General features: G+C 32.6%; 1 protein-coding gene across 1 annotated transcript; it reads left to right on the forward strand.

Moving 5' to 3' along the window:
- The first annotated feature begins 14080 nt into the window (after positions 1-14080).
- On the forward strand, positions 14081-15626 carry LOC131669211 (piggyBac transposable element-derived protein 4-like). Its single transcript, XM_058943945.1, has 3 exons — positions 14081-14327; positions 14658-15229; positions 15300-15626. The coding sequence occupies exons 1-3, from the start codon at positions 14081-14083 to the stop codon at positions 15624-15626; spliced, it is 1146 nt and encodes a 381-aa protein (XP_058799928.1).
- Positions 15627-16504: the final 878 nt, after the last annotated feature.

Raw genomic sequence — 16504 nt, forward strand, 5'->3', positions numbered from 1 at the left:
AGTTCTATTATGTACGAAGAATTATTTTGCTTACGTAAAAAATCAAGTAGAAATTCAATTCTTCAGTATAAAAATGTAAGAACAACATGAATTTACAGGGCCAGTAAAAAGTATTAGCAAAATCCTATGGAAACTAAAGAAGTTGTTGTTTGATGTATTTAAGAATATCTCGAAAAACAAAAGCAGACTCCCTCCCCTACTTTTCACACTTAACTCAGTGTTACTTTGACTACGGAACTGGAAGGACGTATCGGTATCACACGCGTATTCTCTTACAAATTTTATTGTTTCGATGGTGTTGTTTTTGTGTGAGACAACTAAGTACTTACAACGTAGCCCGTACAACATACGCCTATTGGGAAATAAGACACCATATATATAGAACATAAAAATGGCCGACATTAATCGTGAGAGTATATGTAAGCTTATGTAGGCTTACGGTATTTGAATTATTTAAATAAGTATCATGTAAGTATCTTTCAGGAAATTAGTCTACGAAGACATAAGTATATTTGACAGTGTTTTTACAAATTTTAAATGATTGAAAATTTGGTGTAGAAGACTTTGAAATGCAATTGAATATAAATTGAGGTTAAGTAAGCTGTTTATACTCCAAAACTAGAAAATGCCACAGTCAGAAGAACGTTGTTGCGTGAATTGCCAAAATGAATTGTGCTTATCCTTCCATTCACATTTCTTATCTGTGCACGACAACTTTTGGATAGTATCTAGACTGCAAATATATTTAAAAGATTGATGTAGAATTTGAAGGCATATCATTGATAATTGATTATAAATAAAATTTTTAATGTACCTGTAAATACGAAGCAAGGTTGCCAAAACGTGTTTGCATTGTCCACTTAAACCTGCCTTACACGAACACTTAAATTCACTAATAGTACCTTTGATTATTTTTCCATGTATCTTATGTGGCTTATCACGTATATAGGAGGTTTGCAAACAAACTGAAAGAATCCTAACCTCACCACTTTCATCTGAATAAGTTTCTCCGCAAAGTATAATATGACCTGCTTTGAGAACCCTATCGCCTTCAATAAATTTTCTTTGAGCTTCGTTCTGGCCAGCCCAATCATAAATGTTTTGCATTGTAATGTACATATTCAGCTAAAAGATTATTCGCTCCATAAGATTACATATACTCTCACGATTAATATCGGCCATTTTGATGTTCTATATATATGGTGTCTTATTTCCCAATAGTCGCGGCTGGCCTGCGATAATCGCGCAATATCACTTTCTCTGCAAAGCTGGAAGGACATATTGGATTTTTGATATTGCACGTGTATCATCATCTCATTCTCTTAACAAATTCTGTTGCTTTCACGGTGCTCTTTTATAAAAAAATAAGTGCAACGTATAAGGTAAGTAATATTGTCATTGCTATATATTAATCTATACTTTTATTCTATTATCTTTCATTTTTATTTACGCGAGTACGTTTATTGAAATAATCTATGATGAATATTTTAGTTACACGTGTCTGACGTTAATAACAATTTTATATATGTCGTAAAAAATTTTATTTCTATTATTGTACTGATTTATATTATTGTAACAAACTTTTTTCGTAAAAGACAATACGCGAAGTCACCTTGTAATGCGCGCACGGATATATTTATACGCCAGTTCGATAATGTTCATTGTGATTTTTATGAATATTACTAGCGAAATTCCACGGAAAACACGCATTTTTTTTAGAGTTGTGTTATTTTGTATACTGTTCTCGGAATCAACTAATAAAGGGTACGCGGCAATTCGTTCGCTTGTTCGGTCATGTTTTGTTTGTCTTTCCGTACTTTGTAGAAATCCAATGTTTTTGAAACTGTACATCACAAATACTCTTTCCGAGAATCAGAGGTCGGATTAGTTGCAGTTACTATGTATTATTTTAAAAATTATTTTTCATTAGTTCTCGCAGGTTTATACAAATGTTCTTAATTATGGGAATAATATCAATCATATACTTATCTACAGTAAATTTTAATTTATTTTGTTATGATGTAGATAAATACTATTATAACGTTTTTTGTAAAATACTGTTCTTGAAGTCCTAAAACAGCACGTGCGTACGGTCGCCCGTTCAGTAATATTTGGTTTTTATACACAGTTCTGTGAATGGCAATGCTTTCTTACTCCAATTTTCTATTAATCATTTAAAATATAATTTGTTAACAGTTAATCTGATATCTTGTTAAATCATCTACGTGGATTTCCACTAATAACTAGCAAAAACTGATAAAATCCCATACATTATTCCTATCACTATAAACTACGAATCATCAATAACGTAGTCTATTTTTATTTCCAAAAAGTTAAGTTTAAACATTATATTTCTTTCATTTAAACATTTCAGATCGCAATTACAAAAATGTTACAGTTTTATTAAAAAAATAATTTTTGTATTAGTTTTTATAGGTATGTATAGATACTAATCATGCATTATGTTAAAATTATCTAATTTTAATTACTTTTGTTGAATATTAATAACTAGATTTCAATTATTCCAAAGCGAACTTTTTAAAAGTTGTAGAATATTTAAAAAAATGAATAGTACATTGATTCTTAATGATTTTCACTTATTATACTTACTATTGGTTTTCATGAGTCGCTGCTAGTCTTTTTTAATTTCTTGCTTGTATTGTAGATTTAAATCGTATTAACCTACTTTAATGCATAATAAATGTTAGATAATTATATTTAAAGCGTTTTCATTGATTCGTTGAAAAATCAATTTCATTCTTGATGATAGAAGATAAAATTGAATTCGAAATTTATCGCGGCGCTTTGTTAATACGCTACATTATATAATTCTCATTACGATTAATTCAACTTGTGAAAGTTAAATAAAGTTATTTTATGCCCGTTCCATTACTTTTGCACCCTCTTGTATTGTCAATTAAGCATTGTAGAAATTCTAGAATTGTAAATAATCGTTGATTTTAAATAAACAGACACATACAGATTGTACACACTTTATGAATGTTCATTTTCATACATATGCTCTGATAGTAGCAATTTGCTACCAATTATTTAAATATAATTTTTTAACACAATATAATTATATTTTCTGAAATCAAGTAGAAAAAACTAGCAAAAAATGATAAAATCCCATATATTAATCCTATGACTATAAACTATTAATTATGAATTACATAGTCTACTTTTATTGCTAAAAATTTTAATTTTAACATTATATATCTTTCATTTAAACATTTTCGCTCGTAATTAAAAAAAAATGTAATTTGATTTGAAAAACTTATTTTTGTATCAGTTTTTATAGGTATGTACAGATACTAAACATGCGTTACATTACAAATTTGAATAACTTTTGTTGAATATTTATAACTAGATTATTCCAAAAAAAATTTTTTAAAGATGTTGAATGTTCAAAAAAATGAATAGTATATTGATTCTTAATTTTCTCCTATTATACTGTGTGACGGTAAACGTCAAGTTAGCGCTAATTACTTAACCTTATTGTTGTCCGTGAGGGCAGCACCTCCCGGGGGGGACAAAAATATGTAACGAAGGAATTCGGCACGCGAGCAGACGGAACGCGCGCGACAAGATTTGAACCAGTGAAGCATCGACCGTAGTTGAGTCCGCCCGCTTCTGTTATTACCGCCGTCGATTCACGTGCCCTAGTCATCAATACGCTTCGTTAATTAGCAGCCAGGGATCCAGGATTTTAGCCGCCGAGGAGCTGCCCAGCTGCGAGTCAGAGGCCCGATCGAGAGAGAGAGAGAGTGTGTGAGGTTTCGCCATCGAGGGCGAAACCGGTGTGTGCGCGCTTTCGCGTCCCGCGAACAAAACATTAAGCGACTGTTCTGTGCTGTGCGATTTGCAGTGATTTTCTCCGATCGCCCGCAATTACAAGGTAAGCTGGCCAGCTTGATTTCGCGATCGCGAGCATAAAATAATAACTTAATACTAACTCTCGATGCGTGCATGTAACGGCTCTAATAACAAAGAGCTACGAGCGTACCGGCAAAGCGTGTTGTCGACGAGCGAGCGTATACGTAAACAAATGCGCGGGCCGATCCTTTGTGAGTTTAGAAAGATAATAAAAGATCCAATTGACCTTACTAACAAGTGTTTTCATTAATTCTCTCTTCTCACATAGCTTCCACTCAATTTAGTTTAGGTTATAAACGACAATCGGTTGACCGGCGTATGCTTTCTCGTGCTCCCCCGCAATAGTAGTGAGCAATAACGATCCACGCGTGTCCCCTTAGTATAATCACGCGACATAATTATTAAACGGTCCCATACCCCGTCACAACTGATTTATTGCTATTCATGAGTAATTGCTAGTCTTTTTTCAATTTGTTGCTTTCATTATAGATTTAAATCGTATTAACCTGCTTTAATGCATAATGAATTTTCTTTTTGTAGAAGTTATGTTTGCTTATATAAAACATGATGATGGAACCTTCGAAATAGTTAAATCTGAGCGTATTAATCATTTAACCGTACCTGCAAATTATTTAAAAATGTATAAATTGATTAATGAAGATGGATCTAATACCAAGGACATAATCATAGTGTTTTTAGAAGGTACTTATAGTTTTCTTGCAATTCACATGTAAGGAAGTAAAAAGCCTTTAAAAAATTAAAAAATTAATTTTTGAATCATGTTACTAATGTTTAATCTTACTTTAATTTGTTTACATTAATAGTATAATTTTCCCTAAAATTTTAAAATGTTTCAACTATCTTACAACTTTATATCAAAATTCGTTCACACAGGTGTATATTATTATTTATCTCTCTAAATGTAATGAAAAAAAATTAAATTTTAAGGAGTAGAAAATCTTGAATATTTTTAATGGAACATTATTTGATAATAATTAATTTTACTACGTTTACATTTTATATTTCTTTTGCCATATTCATAAACATTGGTAACATTATACAAAAATTACTACCTTTTTTTTAGGTTATAAAGGTGTCCTATCATACATTTGCGCATAATATATAATTGTCAATTTCAGATTCTCTAGATAAAATTAACTATAAAATTCAAAATTCACGAGTAAAAGTACCGCCATTAAAATTACTTGACCCTGCTTCAGAATTATCAGATATTGAAAGTAAAGAAAAGGAACAAGAGAAGAAACGTATAAAAGAACAAATTGATATAAGGACTCTGCTTTCTCAAAAAGTAAATGCTTTAGGAAAATCTCAACAATCTGTAAGTTTAACATTTTACTATCAAAATAACTCTATTCGTGCGAAAATATTACATTTTATTGGCATTTTAATTTTTGAGGGTAAAAACTAAAATCATAACGATGTTTCATTGAAAATAAAGTATTTCCAGCAAGAGCAAGATTAATCAAATACCAAATTAATTAGATTTTTATTGACGGCCTCTTCATTTTGTCTTCTGCGCGCGCGCGTGTGTGTGTGTGCATGCGCGCGTGTTGTGTTTTGTGAAAGTTTGAAATATTACAAAAGAAAGTGTATTCCAGCCTATATGTTCATACTCATTTTGAACAAGTGTGAATGATAATTCGTCTCATCATTACACTGAGAGAAATTGACTTTCAAAATTTATTAGAATTCTAACAAAAATTACAAAAAAATATAGTAAAAGAGTGACATCCTTGCTGTATAGGTAAAATTACTATATTTTTTAGTAAAATTTCGAAAATACAAATTTTACTAAAAAATATAGTAAAATTTACTATCCACATAACAAATTTTACTATTATCACATAACAAATTTTACTTTTCACATAACAAATGTTACTATTATCCACATAACAAATTTTACTGTAGATTTCAGGAAAATTTCTATTTTCACTGAAATATTTTTATTGGTATGGATTTCAAATGAAAAAAAAACACATATGTTAGTTTCGCAGCTCGTACGAACACAGCACAACGCTTTTTTTCAACCACACGCTATCTAACCTATCATTTCGCTTTTGTCCATTATCTTTATAAATGTATCGCATCGCACGCACGCATTTTATACATGTATAGATGCTGGAAAGTCACGTTCTTATATAGTAACCGGCCATATTTCCAGCCGCTCGCGAGTTTCCAAACGCCATCTACCTATGATTAGGTACAACATTAATTTGATCAGATTGTTTCTTTAAATTCAAATTAATCATCAGAGATATTCAATAAAATATTATTATTTATCGGGAAATAAATAAAAAACTTCAATTTACTCATAAGTATTTATTTAATTAGATCCAATTTTTACTTATATAATAAAATCCATCAGCTAATAATTTCATATTTGCTATAAAACAATCGTAAATGTCGTCCTCTTCAACTTTTTCCCAAGAGAAACATTCTAAATCATATATTTTATATGCGTTTACATATTCATCAAAATAACAATCACTCAAGTTTTTAGTTATAAAAATGTGTGCTTCTTTGAATATTATTTCGTGAACTATTCTAAAAATAGGGCCTGAAGAAGAGGCCGATACAAGAACTGTATTTTTTTTAATAATTTTATCGTAAAATGAAACAGATTTGACACGAACTATTCTATTTTCTATTGTATAACTTTTAATTAGTAACGCATACTTTTCATAATTAGCTAAAAATTTTGGCAATACCAACTTGCGATTTTTCGATTGAATGATTGGTTCAGAAGTTTCGTTCGACATAAACCGGTAGTTCAAATCCAATTGGTGTTTGATAGCTATGGTTTTATTGACATTTATTCGACTGGTAGTGCTTTTAGCTACGCTCTTCCCTTCTTGATTTTTGGATTCAAATCTTAGACAGCATATTTTACATAAAGGACCGAACAATCTGATATAGCGAGAATAATGTACTAAAAAGTGATGCTTTGGCTTAAATGCATGCGGAAAATGAGTCGTAAGAAGTGATAAATATTCAAATATAATTGTTTCTAAATATTGGTACGTCGATGAATGCAGCTTACTGCTGAATACAATTACTATTAATTCTCGAAGTGTTAAGTACATCTGCCATTTTTCGCAATCGCCAGGTACTAATGGCCCTATAATCAAATTCATAATTAAAACTAAGTTCAACATCTCGGCCGATGATAAAATGATGCATCCATTCTTAATAGATTTTTCAGTTATTTCTGTGGGTTTATTAACATTATACCCTGGGCCGTAATCGAAGCCACGCACTTTAGAATTAAAATCATCCAAAGAGATTAAATGTTTTTCAAATATGAAATAGTTAAGTAATAGAGCAACGTCGTATCTGCAAATACCTTCGAGAATATCGTGCATAATATCCACCGCAATGTTTTTTGCTGAATGAAAGTGACGGATTTTATGCAAGGCACACTCTTCTACAATACCAGTATTTTCTGATCATTCAAGCCTAATAAATAATTATAATTATCAATCTTTCGGAAAGAACATTGTTTTTCCAAAAAAATGTTATCTTTTTCTTCATTTTTTATGAGACAGTGCTGACAGAAAACAGTAGCATTGAAACTTTCGGTTAATCCAAGGAGAGAATGAACCCCAAGATTATCTCCAATGAATAACACCAACTCAAAATAAATAGTTTTATGACCCTCTGGTAATTCAATTTCGATTCCCCATTCGTTTAAAAAATTTAGTTCGTCTATTGCTTTACTTAAAATTAACGGATTTTTAAAAACTTTTCTGTCAAGCGTGTTAAACAGTAAAAATAAAAAAATATTGCGTATTTTAGCTTGGTATTTTAAAGGTAAACCTGGTATGCTTATGTACACAGCACCGGATTTTGATAATCCTTTATGGGTTCCCAATGGATTATTATTTTCGTAATCATCAAAATATAATATCATTGGAAAAACAATTTTATCTCCAAACGTTCGCACGCGCTCTTTCCAAAAGTCTCCTTGAACAAAATTCGTTATTATTTTATCATTAGATTGCATATGCTGTAAATACTCCATAGTTTCTTTAAATACTAGTGGTAATTCAAAAAAAAGCTTTAGTACATTTCTCAGTGGAATGAATTGTACGTTTACAGGAATATGAACCAGCATTTGTACATTTGCAACTTTTCTGAATTCGAGCCTTTCGCCTACTGGAATGCTAATTGGCGCAATATATGTACGCAATTTTTTATAATGAAAAAACCTCTTATGTTCAGTATCTACGATGTCTAAACAATTAGAGAAGTCACCTATTATTTTACTAATATTTTCTATCTTATTTGTATTTGCCTCAATCAATTCATTTCTAATTTCTATTTGTAAAAGCTTTGTAATATTGCATAAAAATTTTTTTCTCATGAGTATCATCTTATTGACATGTTTTCTTGGTAGTTTTTTGAAAGATGAAAGATTAGCGCTAAATTCAACAGCGATGTCATCGAGGAGTTTTACGTATAGAGGTGGCGATTTGTCGCGTTGATCAATGTACGGCTCTTCACAGGAATCGTACAAAACTGATTCGTCTGAATCACTCTCTTCTAAATCCACATAAGGATTTTCTATATCAGTATTTTCAATGTGAAGTCTATCGATTTCAAAATGCTCTGGAGCTAAATGAACTATTGGAGGTACAATATTAGTAATAACTTCTTTGTGCTTATTATAAACATGCTTTTTAAAACAGTTAATAGATGAGTATGATCTTTTACAACCTTGCACGAAACAACGCAAGTTACTCGAATCGGCATGGTCTTGCGTAATATGTTTAAATAAAGCCTTATAACTATCGACAGGAACCTCGCAAATCGAACAAGCAACGGTATCCATCGTAACAGTCAACGACGAAATGTCAAAATAACAAAATAAAATATAAAACTACTCCGCTTCCGCATCTGCTTCCGTTTGCCTAATATACCTAATATGGCCTATCAGCGCATTGCCATCCACGGTAACTTCGTCTCCAGGAAGATCAACATCTAGTAGAATTTTGTGCAAAAAAGTCCAAATAGTTTTGGTGTATTTGGGATAGTTGCAGTCTAGGGTAAAAAAAATCTTCAATGATAGCTCAATAGCTTCAAGTATTGCCCCAATATCAAATATCTGTTCGTTGACGATCACATGATATCCTTCGATCCGATTTACCGAGCCTACTGCTATAATAATTGGTTGGAAGGTCTCGTTGTCTTCTTGATATCTTGCTTTCAGTTCCCGAACTCTTGGCTCAATATCTTCTGCAGACTAATAAAAAAATTATTTTAATGAGATATTTTCAACGCGAGTTTTTGTTTTCATATGAAATTTTACTTCAACGCGGAGTATAAATGATTCTCGGCGTTCTTGAATAGACAGCTTTGTTGGCGCATCTCGACAATCGTTCTCGTCACGCTTCCTCTTCCCGCTTCTTTTTGGTTTGATGATATAGCACAGCAGATAAAAGAGTAAAAAATTTTCTTTTTCTGAAAAAAATTTAAAAAATTATATTGAATATACAAGTAAATCATATATTTATTCAAATCAAATAAACTCACCACTTGACAGATCACCAGAAGACAAAAGACCAAGCAATATAGAATCTTAAGGATTCGTAATTTTGCATTCTTGCAGTGATGAAATCAGTGCTACTTTTATTTTTTTCCATTGATTTTCATTGACAAAATAGCGATCACGATACAACTGCTCAAAATCAAGGTGAAACTGAAATAATAAATTAAAATAGAAATAACTAAACTACGTGAATAACCTAAAATAACAACGAAATAATCATACCAATTCTGTAGCTTCTTGATTTCCTAGACAAGGAAAAGTTTCCATATACTCAAAAACAGACATATGAAACTCAGTCAGCATACGCCTTCTCATTCGATAACTATAAATCCACTTTTCTACCAGCTCGTTTCTGGGATCCAGGTGAACTTTCAGCCACTGAATATATTCATTTTCTAAAAAAGAAAAAGGAAAAAAAAACCATAACATTTAAATACGTCATTTTAATGAACTTGAATAATAATTACACCTACCATCAATTTCAACAGCTAGTTCATCGACATTTATCTTATTTATAGGTCTATAAATTGGATTTCCACGAAGCAGTAAATCTTCTCGTAGTTTTTTCTTGGTGTAGTTATAATGGTTCCACAATTTACCTGATGCAAAGATGCTGATTTTGTTTAGACCATTTTTTGTACACTCGTATGCTTTGTGTAGCGTCGCGACACTACCATGTATATAAGTACTAATACTCGCGCGCGTAGACATGTGTGTGCGTGTGTGTGAGTATCGGGCACTAGGGCCCCTAATCCTAGCGCGGTGGCAGCACCTACCGGTGCAGCGCCGCTCGAGCCGAAATGACTCTCTTCTTCCGGCCAAGCCGGCAGTAGTCGACTACTTAGCGTCACGTACGGAGCACCTCCGCGTTCTCGAGACACTTCTCGCGATAGCATCTATATCTTTGCATCACTTTGCAAAACTAACATCGTTCGGAAGTTGAACGGGCTTCCGATCATCACGAAAGTGATTCATCATCATCTATCATCTATCCTTGTTTTCACTAAAACAAGCATCAAATTACTGTGTGTGTGTAACACGTGCGTGTGTGCGTAGCAGCGGCTATTGTTCTCGGCGCGGCGTCATTTTCGCGAGTTCTCTCAACTTTCTTATCTTGTAATTTTCTCGAGTGTAAATAAAAAAGGGTTTTTTTATGCCTCACGGCTTTTTTCCCTCAAATCAGTGTTTCATTTTGTTAACCTATTAATTAATTAGAATCAGTGTAAAATCAATTAAAACCATACCCGCGATGCCGCGAGCGGTGATTACTAATCACGCAGTTTCCGACATTCGTATTAACTAAAAACTAAATAACCAATATATTAAAATCATTTCCCATTCTCTTATAAACCAGACCTTCTTTATACTATAATAAAAGGTCAGAAACAATTCACTTTGAAATAGGACACAGCTGTTTCGCCAACGAAAATGTGTGCTATCTCACTCGCTAGTAACTCGAACCTAGTCCTTGTAATGCTGAAGTATATGAAATATTATTAGAATCTTCAAACTTCATATAAGTACGTACATCTATTTCACAAAAAACTCGACTCACACAAAGGTGTCCAATTGACTGTCTTCAATAACATCCTTTAATAGATCCTCTTTCTCTCGACCAATAACTAGCCGACTTAGTCTATTTCTTATTGTTTTCTTCAATGGCACTTTATTTTTCTTAGCCTTCTCGTATTGTTTCAAGATAGCCTTTCCTTCAGATTTTTTTTTCATGTACGCCAATAGTCCCTAAAAAGAATAAAATTTAAATCGCGAAATTGAATTTGATTTAATGCTTCACAAAATAATTATAAATATCTTACAGTGCTAACGTAATTTTCACCATGTGGCTGAGCCACAGGAAACTTATTGGTTACATCTCGCAAACCTCTCGCATTAGCATTACCTTGTACTGTCACTTGGTCATTGCCCGCATCAGCATCTTGTTGATGATTCACTGGCTGCTCGACATTGAAAATCTCCGCATCAACAAGCTCTTCATCCACTTGCTGCTATAAATATATGAGCATTGTACAAAAAATCAAATCACTCAACATTAGTTTTCAAACAAAAAGTATTAACAGCCTAGAAACTACACAATACCTCAATATCTCCATCTGCCATAACTACTAGTAAATAATCAAACCCACTCCAAGAAATTAGCAATCCAAAAAGGTATCACACGAAAGATGTGTTGATCTGATAAAGGTAGATAGTATATGAAAAGGATGGAAATGAGGTTAGAAAAATATACATGCAAAGTACTGTGACAATAAATGATAATATGTTATGAATGTTGAATGCGTACTTCAATTCTTGAAACGAACCACTATTTCACTATGCAAAAAACTAAAATCATATTGTACTTACGACTGTCAAGAGTTTTCTGCAACAAAGCCGGCAATCACATTAGCACATGACTCGCACTTGGATACACGAAACACGCTTCGGCGGCGGGCTATCGGATTGAACATTGAACATAACCGATGCGACACTCGCGCCACGCTCTGGGAATCTTACGTACATACAAATTTTACTATATGACCATAGTAAAATGAGCTACAATATGTGGCTTTCTTTACTATGCACGTAATAAATTTTTCAATGATGAATTTTATTTGAATTTTTATTATAATTTTTTAGCAATTTTACCTATAAAATGTCAATTTTTATAAAATAACACAGCGAAAGATTCCTACTTGAGATGTAAAATTAGCTACATTTTATGGTTGAAATTTTGTTACGAATTATAGTAATTTCCACTATGTATTATAACAATTTTTATAAGCAACTTATAATAAAACTTATTAGAGTAATTGTAATGTTTGATATAATTATATTAAAACTCGCCAAACTGCAAGAATGTCACTCTTTTATAATATTTTTTAGTAATATTTGATAGAATTCTAATAAATCTTGTAAGGTCATTTCTCTCAGTGTACGATCAATTTTTGTATTTGTATAGTGAGCATGTTGGTATTTCTGCAATTTTTTTTTATTTCAAAATAATAACACGATTCTGCAATTCTGATATACCAAGCATCTCCTTGTACTGCAATCACCCAGCAGCAAAAACATCTCACAATCATGCGTACCCATCCCTTATATTTCTTATTAATCATTTCAAAAATGTCTGTGTGTGGTGACTGTGCGCGCGTGTGTAATATACGTATTATATCTTTATATTCTCTAACGTGTGATATATTATTGACCAACATTTATGTACATAATATATATTACAGGTATTTTTAAATATTATTTGGCAATTGAAGTCAAATTGGATCCAGTAAGAGTCGTGCAAGAAGTTAAAGCTACAGGCGAACATATCGCTAGTAAAATAGCCGATATAAATCGCAAAAGTAAAAAGAAAATTTGCGATCCAGAAGGAGCAAGCGATAATGTACTTGAGGAGGTAGAGGCACAAGTAACTGTCAATTTGGATATTTTAAATTAACCAGAATCAAGTTCAAAAAATGAGGAAGGTGAAGACAGCGATACTGATGATGAAAACGACAATGATGATGATGATGATGATGATGGGGAAAACAGCAGTGATGATGAGGAGAATAGTGAAGACGAAATTGAATCTAATCATGATGAATAAAACTTAAGTATTATTTGTATTTACATAAGTAAGTTATGTACGTTTTCAAATTTTATTATATTATTTTATGACAGTAAGGATGTTTTATTTATGAATATAGAAGAAATCACCACCTTAACCCTTTGAAGCATACATTTTTCTCTCCAGGATATTTAGATGAAAATTTATATATAGGAGTTTTTGAGATCGCTGATCATGAATCTGACATTAGATTGTTCGAATTTTGCATCTAAGATGGCGGATTCAGAATGGCGGACATAGATTTTTTTCTATATTCGCTTGAAAACTTTAAAATTCATAACTAATGAGTTTTAGGGGTCACTGATAACGAATCTGACATCAGGTTTCCTAAATGATGTATCCAAATTGGTGAATTCAAAATGGCGGACAGGCATTTATTTTCTATATTGGCCTGAATACTTCAAAATTCAATGTAAAGGCTTTTAGGGCTCGCTGATAACGAATCTGATATCAGATTTCCGAAATAATATATCCAAAATAGCGGATCCAAAAATTCGGATATCAAATTTCATTTTTAGGGACTTCATTTTCATGAAACGTAATTTCTAAGGGTTTTCGGTCGTGCAGATAACAAATCTGATAATATAATTTAGTATTCTGTTTCAAATATTCTAGTATTTTGTTTTCTGATTAGGTGAATGAATCTCTCAAAAAAAAAAATATATATATATATATATATGGCCCTCAGACCCATGGAGAGTACATTCAATACAAAGTGTTTGGTGCTCATACAAATCGCCAAAAGGCCCTTAACCCCCGACCTACGAAAAATAAATAAAGATCGGCTCTTTGCTTCTGGAGTCATCCATATGTTTGTTGACACTCATTGACTAAAAGACCGGAGTGGATTCACTATATTAGTTGAAGAGCAAATAGGCGTTTTGTATATTTGTGTTCATAATATTCTTGTTTTACGGGAATTTTTTCCCGCCAATTAGGAATCAATTTTTACGTAGTACTCTTCAATTTTCATATTTTCTATATCAATAAATTTAGAAGAGATTTATTTTGTAACCATGGGGAGAAGAAGGCGAATTGTGAATGAAATTCCTAGTCATTCAGAGTCTGTTGATGGGTTGTGCGATTCTAATGATAAAGATGAGGTATTGGATCGCAGAGTAGATCATGTTGCCCCTTCAATCAACAATCTTCTCGAAGATGAGGCACACGAAGAAGAAATTGACGACGAAACAACCACTACAGATTCAAATAAAAGTGAAATTTGGAGATCGACGAGTATTCCAAAGACTGATTTACCTTTCAGTAGGAGTCACGGACCCATCATCCCTGACTCCGCGTCTTCTCCAAAGGATATATTTCTTTGTTTGTTCCCTGAGTCTCTATTAGATGTTATTGTAGAGCAAACAAATTTGTTTATTTCTCAAAAGAAGTCAAAAGGAGATCTATATCACCAAAGATGAGTTGAAAATTTTCATAGCGATCAATATCCATATGGGTTACAAGAAGTTACCTTCGTATCGGGATTATTGGTCTAATAGCCCTCAATTCCATGATTCATATATTTCTTCATTGATGACTGTGAATCGCTTTGGATTTTTTTGTCTCATTTGCATATCAATGATAATTCAAAAGAACCAGCAAAAGGAGATCCAGAATACGATAAATTGTATAAACTAAGATCTCTTCTCGACAATCTTTCTGAAACATTCAGAGAATGCTGGAAACCAAGCCATCACCAAGCTATTGATGAATCAATGATCAAGTTCAAGGGGAGGAGTAGCATGAAACAATATATGCCAGCCAAGCCAACTAAACGTGGTTACAAAGTTTGGACCCGAGCAGATGAATCGGGATTTGTTTGTCAATTTCAGATCTACACAGGCAAAACAGATAGTCCTGAAAAACAATTAGGAGCACGTGTGGTTCGTGATCTTACACGTGACCTTGTTGGTCATAATCACCAGGTGTATTTTGATAATTTTTTCACAGGAGTAGAGCTTCTAATATCTCTAAAACAAGATAACATCCTTGCATGTGGCACAGTACGATCTAATCGCGCGAATCTCCCCAAAAGTGATAAGTCTGATAAAAAAATGGTTATTGGAGAGTACGAATACAAGACCTCGACATCAGGACTCACATGGATAAAGTGGATGGATAAAAAACCAGTATACTTTTTATCCAATTTTCACGACCCTACCGAAGTAACTGTTGTGAATCGGAGGCAAAAAGATGGTACTCTAACTCCTGTCAACAGTCCTGTCTTGTGTTCAGACTATAACACACATGGGATATGTCGACTATGCGGATCGTGCAATATCTACTTACCAGATTGATCGTAAGTCCAAAAAATGGTGGTTTAGAATTTTTTGGCACTTCATCGATCTCTGCATATGTAACGGATTCATTTTATACAAGGAAAAACAAATCAAACCACTTTTGTCATTGAAAAAATTCCGAATGAGATTGGTAGAACAATTGGTGGTACATAAGATCCCAACTCCAAAAGGTAGGAAAAGAACGGCACCAAATACTCCAAGCCATGCAAAAATCAAAGTACCTGATGAAAAGAGACTTTCTAATGCTGCTTACATGCCATAAGTCTCAGATACATATAAAAGATTTAACCACTGTTCTACAAGAAATAAGCCATAGAAGACGAGATGGATTTGTAGTACTTGTAATGTTCCTCTGTGTCTTTTACCGGAAAGAAATTGTTTTCAAAAACATCACATATAGACAGTAATGAGTTTTGTTGCTCTGGTTGTATGAAGAACATGTTTTTATGTCTAATTTCAAAGAATACTCAGTAACAATATTACAGTACAAATTTATTGATAATGCAAAGGGGATCCTCCTACAGGAAGAATGGAGGAAAAGAGGAAATAAAAACCCAGAAAATGAAACATAAAAAATGCAGAAAATAATATATAAAAAATAAAAAATAATATAAAATATAAAAAATAAAAAAAATATATAAAATATAAAATATACAAAAAAAATATAAAATATGAAAAATACAAAAAAAAACTTAAATGGAGCTTGAACTCATCACGTCCTCGTGGTAAGCTCCGGGTAATGTCGAGAATGAGTGAAAGAAGTATACACTATTCTGAGATATTATACTTTCAAGTCATGCAAATAAGCATGTACATCAATCATATCCTTTGGCCATCTTGGCTGCAGAATTTCAGAAAACTAGTATGATATTGATTATCACTGAGATTGAGGCACTTTAGATATGAGTTTGAGAGTATTCAAACCAATATAAAAATATACCTATCCGCCATTTTGAAAGCATTATTTCGGAAACCTGATATCAGAATCGTTATCTGCGACCCCTAAAACCCTTTAGATATGAATTTTAGAGTATTGGTATCAATATAGGAAATCTTCTTGCCCGCCATTTTAGATCCGCCATCTTGGATACACAATTTTTGAACTCTGATGTCAAATTATTATTCAGCGACCCCAAAAAC

This window comes from Phymastichus coffea, unplaced genomic scaffold (genome assembly GCF_024137745.1).
Source record: "Phymastichus coffea isolate CEN01 unplaced genomic scaffold, Cenicafe_Pcof_1.1 PCOF00088, whole genome shotgun sequence".
Classification (NCBI taxonomy): domain Eukaryota; kingdom Metazoa; phylum Arthropoda; class Insecta; order Hymenoptera; family Eulophidae; genus Phymastichus; species Phymastichus coffea.